An 11,851-nucleotide genomic window follows, 5' to 3' on the forward strand; every position below is an offset into this window, starting at 1 on the left:
TTTTTTTTTTTTTTAACCCGAGTATAAATCAATACACTTGTTTAGCTTAAAAAGGTCAGGATCACCTTTGCTCGTTGTCTAAACTTGAGCGTACACTGTAAAAATCAAGCACAGCTTCATTTTGAGTTTCTGACTATCTTGAAAAATTTCATATCCTGTCTGATGTCGAGTGTCATGTAGCGTACGGCAGGAATGGGAGCAATGAGCGCCTCCCAGCCCGTCCTACGATCAGGGGAATTTTAAAAGTGGAAATGATCTTCGACATTTGAAGAGGAATGTTTTTCAGGTAGATTTCACTGACGTCTTCACTTATCACTTACCGTATATTAAAAAAACACATTATTATCATCAGTTACTTATTTTGCTGGGTAACATTTCAGCATAAAATAAAATTTACTGACATTTCAAACCGCTTCAAATTATGTATTCGGTATCTGCTAGCGGTGGAAAAACTTCATTTATATTTCCGTGGTAAGGAGTTACAAGTGGATCAAGATTTGTTGGCGGTTTTGACAATGTCACATTTATTATAAATGAGCTCTGCCTTTCATCGCTTAAACATGCTGTGTCAATGTAAATCAAATTTATGAATAATGCACATTACAGCTTCTCCCTGCAACCTGAAACACAAATCAATCACATTCGTAGATGTTTAATTCATCACTGTTAACGTCCCCTTTAACTAAAATAAAAAATTCATGTGTAAAGTGTTGGATAGATTTAAAAAAAACTCTGCGTAATATCCACACATTTTGTTTACTGTCCTCATCGCTCAGGTAACATTCATTGAGGAAGAAACATTGTGTCAGCTGTTAAAAATGCATTCAGACAGTTGCGTGAAACCAATTGTGGACACCATGAATGTTTTTTTTAAATCAAGAAAATGAAATAGACACACACGCACACGCAGTGGATTAATCTTGCTCAATGTACATTCTAGAACCTGGGGCGCTAAGATGACAGTCTTTGCCTTTGCTGCTTGTGGTATACACAGTGTCCCTTTCGAGCTCCCCCCCACCCTCATCATAATGCTAAGTGATGTGACTTGAAAGAATCTTCCCACAGGAGCAAGTGAATTAGCGTCCAACGATGCAGCACTTGGTGCTCAGCCATCAGATCAGAGAAGTAAGTAGAAGGTGGTATAAAGTGGTGTCCTGCTCAGAGCCCGTGGAGGTAAAACAAAAGACAGGAGTGCAAGTAATAAATGAAAGCAAACTAATAATAATAATAATAATAAAAAACAGATCCACTGGATATTTTTACCATTGATGACATACTATGAGATATTCGACTGAGATGACGTCATCAACTCTGCAGCGGCAGCTGCAAAGCTAACGACAACTAGAGTATAGAAATGTCCTCAAAGCCACTTTCACGACCCAGTTGTCCGTGCAAATGCAATTCAAATTGTATATCTGATTTCCAGAGAACCAACACAATCCCTAAATGCATCTCGCTCTCTATCTCGTCTTCCTGTTACACAACTAAGTTTAGTAATTGATTGACTTCTCCTTATCAGAGCTCCTATCAAGTGTGTTAGTTCTATCTTTGAGCACGTATCTACAGTTCTTATTTTTAATCCGCACAGATCATCTTGCATTATTTATGGTGGCTGAAGCTTCAACTGTGACTTCCACCTTCCTTCTACTACATTAGTCTTTTTGTATCAGGGGAAAATATAGCAGGCGCGAGCGGAATTATTTTCTTCAGGACATAGACCATAAGAAGTGACCGGACATCATCAGTCACAGCCACATTGGTGGACCAAGACTGTCCATTGTGTTTCCATTCAATCTGCTCTGCTTGTGACTGTATATTTGCATATTGCTACTGCTTATTAGGGCTCGAGTGCCAGGCGGTGTTCTTGGAATCGCTGTGTTCCAGCAAATGAATCATCCTTGGGTGGGGTGGGCTCAACGTGACTGCAAACTCGCCCATTTTAATGATTTGCCCCTCCGCCCAACATCACTCATTAGCACCTCCTTGAGGTAAAATCAGTCAATGTAGTTGAAAGCTAATACTTTGAATTAATTCAATGGCTCGAACAAATTTCCTACAGCATATAATGTGGGCGTAGCCTGGTGTTAAACTTTGATGATCATTTCCACACAAGTTATCCGTACTGACGAAGAATTTGGTCTAAAGAATGTTTCACGAGTGATGGACAAATGAAGCTTCATGAGGCATTTGTGATGTATTTTTTTACTCCTCTAGATGGCGATCTTGTTTTAAAGATTCAGGCTAGTGCAAGGGAAATGTATTGCATTTCCACTATATCTTTAAATCAAGAGTGCCATCTAGAGGAGTTAAAATCCATCAAATTGTTATAAGCTTCATGAAGCTTCATTTGTCCAGCATTACTTTTCACACTACACTCGCTCGGTGTAAAGGGTCGCGCAGCAGCACGGAACGCCAGCCTCACTCTGCTTGCCGGCATGCCTATGTTGGGAAGTGCTCTGACATAGCATTTGTCAAATCATTTCAAAGATTTTTCATAAATAAAGGGGAGCGAGGATCCACTCATCGTTGGTTGCAGCCTCAACATTTTACTTATATTCATCCTCCTTTTTCTGCTCCTGAAATTGACTTTTGTTTTTTTGTTTCTAGCTTGAAAGCAGTCAAAGCCTCTTTGCCGCTCATCTGTCACACATTATCTCTGTTTAGCATGAGTGTGGCGTCAACAGTTCCCTTCGGGTCACCTCACCCACCCTCTGAAACACCTGATACCTTGACGCAATGATGCAGAAAGAAAAGTCCCCTCATTGCAAGCGTGAGAGACATTTAGACACAAGCCTAACTCTTTTTTTTTTGTGCCAAAACAGGTATTCAAGGTGTTTTAAAACACTAAGTAGTTGTAGTTTCAGAAGAAAATCCTTTCATGTACTACTTTAAAATGTGATTACACACGGGAGGGTGATATCAACTTTTCGGGAGGTATCGCGATGGGTGTAATTTAACTTGTCTGTTCTTTGTATGTGAATGGTGTTTGTATATGTAAATCAAAGTGACAATAATCCATAATTCATGAGATGCTACAATTGGAATAATGTTAATAAAAGCCTAAATCCCCAGCATTTCTTCCCTGAGATGATCATGCTGCTGATTCAGTTCTTTTAAGGGGAATCTCAGCAGGAAAAGGCACACTGTGATTGTAATGCAGCAGCTTGTTCATTTCACCTACTCATCAAAGTGACATGGACTTGAGTGGGGAAGATTAACAACCAGTGCTTCGGGTATAATGTGCCCTTGCAAATTTCTGAGTTTAAATATAAATGCCAATATACGGTACACGAATTGTGACATATTAAGAGAAGCTCAGGCTTGTGCCGCAATGTTGCTTTTCTACTGCCATTTTCATTGGAATGGAATTGATGCCTGCCCTTCATTCAAATCGATGATGTTCATCCCCCTCTTGGTACTTTTGGGTTGGCTTGTGCCTTTTGCATCATTATGGAGTTTCTGCCTCTGGTCCAGAATCAAAAGCGTGGTCCACCCCCATGTCGGCAATTGCATGAATAAAAGTGAATTCACCATTCCTCCCAATAGCATTTTTCAGCTCATTATAACACTGTCATGAAAGCGGTTCAAAACACTTTCATTGTAATTCTATTAAATAATACATTTTCATATTCATGAGTTGTTTAATGGACAGCTGATTTCCCCCCAAAATTTATCGAATCACTTTGGTTCACAGTACAACAGGTATAGTTTGTATTTGCTATCTGAATCTGTTCATCCATCCATCTGTAGCGCTTGTCCTCAATCAGGGTCATGAGGCGGCATTTACCGTATCCCAACTGACTTTGGGCTGCATTCACAAAAAACATTCACTCACATTCACAGCAAGTGTGAGGCTAAACCCCACAAAGGAAGGCCAGAGGTGAGATTCAAAAGACAAAACTGTCAGCAGTCATGGCAACCACGTCGCTACCATGTTGATGTTTTGATTTTCCTTCTGTTTTTTTTTTTTTTTGTGTTATTTTTTATCCCAGCATAAAAGGAAACCGATGACAGCAAAGATAAAACAAAGCATAATGAAGGCAACCAGCATTATGGACTGTGCTTGAACTGCTGTTTCACAGTATGTGTTTCGACCTGCCACTAAAACATCAACACCGCGACAGCCTAGGCTAATGGGTTAGCATTTTTATTGCCGCCACTGAACAGCTTTTGCCCCAGAATGTAATGGTTCCCCTTAGCCCTCATCTGGGTCTTCTTCCAACAAAAGCAAGCAATAAAAAAAGGTGTAAACAACCTTGGGGGAACTACAGTACATCTCTGCCAAGCACTAAATAGCAACATTTTGAATCTGATCTATTCTAGTTAGTGGAAACAAAATAGCCTAAGTCATTACTTTAAGGAAAACCAGTGGTAATTATGTTTGTCATCTACTTGAAAACTCTGCTTTGAATTTGTTGTTAAACATCCATAGGTTACTTATCTTGCTCAAATTCATCAAAATATCGCAAACAGATACAAAGAAAAACCTCCAAGTACACAATAATGACACCTGAAACAAGCGGTGATTCAACATTAAGTGCGGATGTCCAGATGGCTCTCTGGTTTTGGGAGATATTTTTTTCCCACTTCCTGTTCCTGCCATCTTTCTGTCTACGACAGGCAGCCTTAGTTAGGCAGTCAAACAGCTGCACGGGTGTGGCTTTCAAATTGTGTATTTGGGCTTTCTAATTCTGCCAAGAAACAATTGGCTCGGCAAACATGAACACAGAAGGTGAAGAGATCTGAGCAATTGTGTCTAGAAATTTAGGGCACCATTGACAACCAGCCAAGATGTCATGAGTTCAGAAGAAGAAACATGCTTTAAACTCGAGTGGCAGAACACAAAGGGTTCGGGTTGATGGTGTTTTCTTTATACCCTTGGTTTATTCAAAATGGGCATCCCCAAGGGTCCATACTGGGTCCCGTTTTATTTACACTTTATATCAATGTCTCTTGTCAAAATGGAACTGATGCTAAATTGCAGTGCTATGTAAATAACATTTTCTATTGTTCATCTTCATCATTAGCAAGTGCCACAACATCTGCAAACTGTCCTCATCGGTATTGAGAAAATGTTGTGGCCTTTGGTAAATTCTGACAGGACTAAAATGAAGTGCTGTACAAACAGATGATGTTTGTCAGATTGTGTTTCTTTCTACACGTGGCTGGGATTTAATTGTCATTCAAAACAACAAAGCTGAAGCAGTATATTTTCAAACCTTTTCATACATTCACCACAGTCTTTCATTCTGTACATGCTCATTAAAGTTGATCTCACGGTAGAGGTGACAAAAATCACGACGGTCACAATTCCTTACCTTGTCAAGTATTCCCCTGAGCTTCCATTGCTCTGCTGTACATCCATACAATTTGTAGTTCCAGGAATGAGCGCTAGAGAAGGATTCTGTTTGGCAGCACTTCCAATAGCCCGTGTCACCAGCTCCAATGAGTCCTGGACGTAGTGATCCAGAGAAGGTGACGCCATGACTCCGTGAGCCAATAGACCAAGGGGTAATCCATCTGTTCTTAACTCAGCCACATTCTGGCCGTCCCCTAAGATCCAGTGGAATTCTGGAAGCGTCATCCGAGTGGCCATCGCCCACAGGCGCCGTACCTCGCGAATCTCACACCCGAACGTCACCACGCCAACTGTGGACGAAGGCTCTCTCAGGGCCTCCAATTGCCGCATGAGAGCTTGCTGCTGCTCCGTTTTGGTGGAAGAAGTCGAAGCAGATGAAGATAAATGGTGGGAAAATGTTGATGATGACAACTCTGTTCCTGTTGAGGGACTTAATGCGCCTCCTGAGTTTGGTACAGAAGACGAAGGCAGTGCGGAGGTTGAAGTTGTCAGGTTGACAAAAGCGCCCAGGTGGAAACGGGTGTTATTTTTGATGAGGAAAATAAATTCGCTTATGTCCCATTCCTGGCAGAGCAACAGGTTAATGTCCCACCAGCCATTCATCATCAGAAGCGAGTAGAGAAGAAGGGGTGCCGGGGCCTCCACTGTCCGCATGGCCATTTGGAAATGAAGAGGATTCTGATAAAAATAACCAAAAATTAAAAAAAAAAAAAAAGAAGAAGACATAAGTAGGGATGAATTAGCAGGAGGAGAAAAATTATTTAAGTCAAATGAAGCAATGTGCTTTTGGAGGTGCATGTGAGGTCAAGGCGAGAGAAGGGACAGAACGAGATAAAGGTGGAGAGAGAGAGAGAGAGAGAGAGAGAGAGAGAGAGAGAGAGAGAGAGAGAGAGAGAGAGAGAGAGAGAGAGAGGGAGAGAGAGAGAGAGAGAGAGGGGACTTTTTTAAAGACATTTGGACAATTGATGGCCATTAGGAATGCAAAGGAAAGCAAATGACAATGTTAAGATGATAGCAGTCATAAACAAATGGTAATGAGGGAGATAAAATGTTGGAGGGGGTCATTTGGATTTCACAGAGGGCAAGAACATGGAAGAGATGTCGGGGAGGACTCTGAGAAACAAAGGAAGAAATGAAGTGTAATTAGATGAAGGAAAAATACAGACAATGACAGGTGGCGACGTTACAGTACGGGAGATGGCATCAAGGTAGCGAGCGACGGGTGGAAGATGAGGCATCAAAAACAGATGGAGTGAAGTGAAAGAGGAAATTTTAAAAAATGGGTTATGAATCCAGCAATGGAATTACTTTCCCTCTTTGAATTCAATTTGTTCCTTGAGACCAGACACCGAGGTGAAGAGAATGGATTTTCAACCTCCACTTACCTGCTCCTATGAATATCATTACTCACATCACAAATTACACTCCATGTATTTATTGCTAAGGCAAAAAACACACAAAAAAGGAAACATACGTATTCAAAAATATTGTTCACATACTTTATATCTTCTAGTTGTTGGTCAAAGCGAGTGTTCACCTTCAAAATCCCTTTCTGTTATATTTGTTAAAACAGTCAGTATGTATGATAAATATGACCCATGCCCCAGCTCGTGCCTCTAATTTTATATACAAGAAACCACCGTGCCAGATGAATGTCTTGGGACCTAGCCGATAATTTGGCGTAGAAAATTATTTATTTCACATTTTACTCGTGCCCTATATGCCCTGGTGTTAATCGACTTTACACAACCTGCAAGGCAAAAACCTATCAGAGCCACCCAAAGCTTTTAATCACATTAGTCACTCCATAGGCGTGTCATGATTCTTCATCTACTCTCTGTACTGTGCCGATATAAGCGTCAGTTGTGCCAATTAAATAAGCTGTTTCCTGATGAGAAGAGCTGTTTTAAATATTAACAAATGATGCGACGGTTCGTGTGGGGTTTGGGCACTAACCTCTCTTTCCTAAATATACACGGTCCCGTTTCAGCTCTCACTGTACTGTGAGCGCCTAAATTTGTTGATGTCATGAAAAGAAGATAGGGGAGGGGGCGACGTCCTCCTATGAGATGCATGTAAAAATCCCAACCGTGTTGTCACTGAGCTACCTTCCGTCAATTTCCACAGAGCACATCCGTCAGCTGTGAAGTGATGTGAGGGGAATGTCGCATCCATTGCCTCACTGAAGGAACTTGCCGTTACCAGACTGACAAATCAGACCGCTAATTATTTGGAGTCATTGTCCCCACATTGGATAATTAGTTCCTGAAAGTGTCACAAATGATGAGACTTGATTTCTTAATGTTTGCTGCTTGACAAGTATCAAAGTAAATGTTCTTACACCTTTTGAAAATGGTGAAGGGATGAGAGATCCAAGGTTTGTTTCGCCTTCCTGTGTGGTTGTGTGGGTTTTCTTCGGGTGCTCCGGTTTCCTCCCACATTCCAAAAACATGCACGATGAGTGAGTAGTTGTCTCTGTGTGCCATGCAGTTAACTGGCAACCAGATTTGCCCTCACCCTGACCTTGCCTCCGCTGTTTGTGTTCATATCAAACTTTGTATCTTTATGCTGTCATAAAACCCTTCTTCAAATTTGAGTCAGGTGCCTTCCTATCATTTTATGACACATTGGGAGTGATAGATTGACAACTGCAAAGGAATGATGTCTGACTGTTTGTCGTGACACTGCATGTTTGGTCACGTCGGTCGTCCATGTATTGTATCAATCCACTATCCGGGCATCATCCATTCACCTAAGCATGTGCCGTTCATCTTTCAAACCATCTTTCTTGATTAACCGATCTCTCCCTCTCATATCCATCCGTTCCTTTATCCGTCCAGCAATCCTTTCACCGGCCGTATATGCTCCATCCATTAATTACCATTGTCACTCCCATCCATCCATTTTTCTCACCACGGTCCAGGAATCATACGTCCACACATTAGTGTCCACTGATCCTTTTCACTTCCACTCTCCATCCATCATCCGTACGCTGACACCGGATGACTGGATAGTTGAACTAATTACTGGATAGATCATTGGCAAAATTGTCACTACGTAGATAGACGATGGGATGGGTGAGTCACAGGATACAGTAAATGGTTGTTTAACTGGATTGGTTACTCGATAGATGGCTGAAGGATTTACAAAATACATGCAAAGGTTAGATTAATCATTGGATCAATGGACAACCCGTCCAACAACAACCCATCAGTCGTCTCCGTCAATACAACCAGCAAATCATCTGTCCTGTGTCCCGCGCTCGTTCCCCCATGCGGCATCAATCTGTCTGTTCAACTTCTACCTGTTGATCAGCCAACCAACCATCCAGTGTCCATCCTTCTCACCCATCCAACCACATAGCTACTCTGCATAGCGCAACAGTATCACTCGGCGACCCTTTCATACATCAAGCATCCACTACTGTCCATCATCCGTCCATCCATCCATAGCGTCCATTCCAACAGTCATCCACTGCACGTGTGTGGATGCGCTTATATGTGTTTTGTTTTGAGCTGTGTGCACAAAATATCAAAACCTCTCCCGGTGATTTGCAATGACTCGCCCGTCAGCGCAATTTAGGAGTGTGCATAGAGTGTGCAATGAATCAATTTAGTTTATGTGGCTGAGTCAGGATGAATGATACCGTGCAATAAATTACCATTCAAGTGATTCAATTCGACAATGTAAAGATTTTGTTAACATGTATCAACATCTTGAACTAATTTCATCTCGAAAATCTAACAGTTGCATTGGACATGAAGTTCACCCTTCACCTAATTAAAGTGGCCAAAGGTCCTTTTCAAACACCAAGGATTTTTGTGCCCGTAAGTAAAAGGAAAAAATAAAATAAAATCAATGGCCGATCCACGTATGTCGAAAAACTCACACGGCGGGTCACAAATGCAGAACACCCATAATTAATCGTTTGCCGATGCGATTAATAGTTTCAGATGAAATATCACAAGGTAAGCTGAACAATTGCACATGAAATCTTTGAGTTGGTGGATCGTGCAATTTGTTTCCTCAACGTGCAAAAACGCACAAATTTACAACTACCTGGAGAGCATGGTGTTAATCGACCATAATAATGACATCATCGTTCTAACGTACACAAATCATAAATCAACTAATTGTATGAACGCTCAACACATCCCTGAGAGGGAAGCACAGAGATCAATACTGAAGATGAAAGCCCATCCCGGGGCGACACTACAGTGTGTACAATGTGTGTACGTGTGCATGCATTCATCTTCCACAGACTTGGCAGCCTTATAATAGCACAACAGTGGAATCACTGGCTGATGGGTGATGACCTTCAAACATTTTGGGGAATGAAGACCGCCTTGTATGCTGTAGCAGGAGTCATTTAGAGTCTCCAGCAAGTTTTAACATGCATGTTTTGAGAATGTTGAAGGAAGCCGCAGCCCACGGGAAGCACAAAGAGAACATGTAAACTCCACATGTCACAGGAAGGCCAGAGCCCGGATTTGAACCCTCACCCTCCGAACTGTGATGTGCTAACAACTTGTTTGCTGTGCTGTTGAGGCAGTGGGGGACATTCCCACTCCCCTGAAATATGCTTGGCCCCCCAAAGTGCCAGGCCAGGTAATTGCCTTTTTGTTTTTTTTTGTTTTTTTTTTTTAGGATAAAAGTCTAGCTCCGCCACTGGACCACTGCAGTCTGAAATAACACATCCTGTTACATATTTACCTAAATTATCAATATAGATGTATATTGGCTATATTGGTTGTTTATGTACGTGTAAATGTTGTTCACTACTCAACTTTTGTTCGTTCTATTAATATTGCTGTTTTTATTACCTCACTTTGACGCTGAAACTCTCTCGGCAGAACGCTGACGACCGGCACCCGAAGGGCTTGAGACACGAACTCCAACTTGACAAACTCGTCACGGTTCCGAGGGAAGGACACCATGACGGAGATGCCCTGCACGACCACCGTGTGACACACGCTCTCCACAAAGGACAGCGGGTCCTCGTCCTCGGGGCTGCCCGGCGAGGCGAAAGAGAATGCGGGAAGCTCGCCGAGTCCCGAACCAACCGCCATGACGAGCTCCAGCGACAAATTGAAAGGAAGAATCCCAGCTCGGTTCACAGCCTCCGCCGCCAGCAGGACGGACTCTCTGGGCGCAAAGAAGCGATTATCCCACGACGCGTTCTCTTCTCGCTGCCGGGCGTGGATTTTAGCCCGACTCCCACCGCGCTGGCTGGGAGCGGAACCTCTACTCCGGAGGCTTCGGAACTCGAACCCGGCACTTTTTGGGAACTGCTTGCCCGCATGCGCTCGCCCATCTCTTGCCTCCGGTGGACTCCCCGCGTTATTCCAGACATCGGAACTGCCGGTGTCGGGCAGTAAGCGAGGATGCACATGCAGAACCCCCACCCGAACCGTGTGGCCGATGCGCTTTAGAACCTGGCACGGCTGCGGGTGCGAGTAAGAGTACCGCGGGAAAAAGACAATTACGCACATCAGTAAACACAGAGAGGAGCCGCTGCCATTCACTATCATCATCATCGGCCCCATCTTCATCCTCTCCAAACCACAACTTAACCCGATGCCCGGCCGGGCTACAAATGGGCCCAATAGTGGGGCCGCTCCTTTGGGCCCCACAGTGTCGCCTTCGCGAGCCGCTCAGACCAACCGCAGCCACGGATCCAGCTCCGGTTCCACGTCCAGATGCGAGTGCAGCTCCCGAGAAAGTTGCGCGTTCCTCCAAACACTCCAACAACAAGCGGGAGCCGCGCGCAGGCAAGCAAATATCCCCCAAAGTGCCGTTTTTCATCTCAAAAGATTTACATCATTCAAACCTTAAGGCGAGTGAACAGGCTGTGCCATCAAAAAAACATTTTCACGCGTCAGACGCGAGAAAGAACACGCAGGGGAAAGAGGAGGATATGAAAGACAAAAATATGTCCACTGCGCATTAATAAACATACTCCAAAAGAGTGGCAGCCTCCTTTCGGCTTGATGGAAGAGAAAGAAAAATAGCCCATTATCATCCAAAGCGCAGGAGCTCCAATAGCCTCAACAGGTATTAAAACATCACAAAACACATTTTCCGCTGCGGAGCGCGTGTTGACAGATTCGAGTCCGCGTCAAATACTGACACCGGTGCGGGCACGAGAGCGCAGTGGATTGGCTCTCATTGCAAGGAGGTTTAACCCTCTACTGGCGTTACCCCTACCCCAGACACCCCAGTAGTGTCAAAAAATAGACGAAATCGAGATATGCCCGATGACACCCCCCCCCCCAAAAAAAAATGGGCACACCTGGTTGTGACACATACAGCTGCTTTCAGGCCACAAGCGCTTCCTCTGAACATTTGTCCGGTGTATTAACTTGGTGTTCAAACTTGGCTGCATGCTTCAATGTTTACTGTTTAGAAGACAATATTTATTTCAAGACTGTACTTTGATACTGAAGGATTAATAGAATGAATCCCAAATAGCAGGAGTCAGCAACATCTGGC

The 11,851-nt window shown here is 43.2% G+C and overlaps 1 protein-coding gene across 1 annotated transcript in view; it reads right to left on the minus strand.

Moving 5' to 3' along the window:
• Positions 1-11,465, minus strand: part of grin3a (glutamate receptor, ionotropic, N-methyl-D-aspartate 3A) — a 32,843-nt gene extending 21,378 nt beyond the window's left edge. Inside the window, exons 1-2 of the mRNA XM_019874044.1 lie at positions 10,183-11,465; positions 5,319-6,037 (exon numbers count right to left, since the gene is read on the minus strand). Of these exons, the coding sequence (XP_019729603.1) occupies positions 5,319-6,037; positions 10,183-10,911 (1,448 nt within the window). The 5' untranslated portion in view covers positions 10,912-11,465. The remainder of the gene's footprint in view (positions 1-5,318; positions 6,038-10,182) is intronic.
• Between the last annotated feature and the right edge of the window lie 386 nt (positions 11,466-11,851).

This window comes from Hippocampus comes, unplaced genomic scaffold (assembly GCF_001891065.2).
Source record: "Hippocampus comes isolate QL1 unplaced genomic scaffold, H_comes_QL1_v1.1 scaffold101, whole genome shotgun sequence".
NCBI classification, from domain to species: domain Eukaryota; kingdom Metazoa; phylum Chordata; class Actinopteri; order Syngnathiformes; family Syngnathidae; genus Hippocampus; species Hippocampus comes.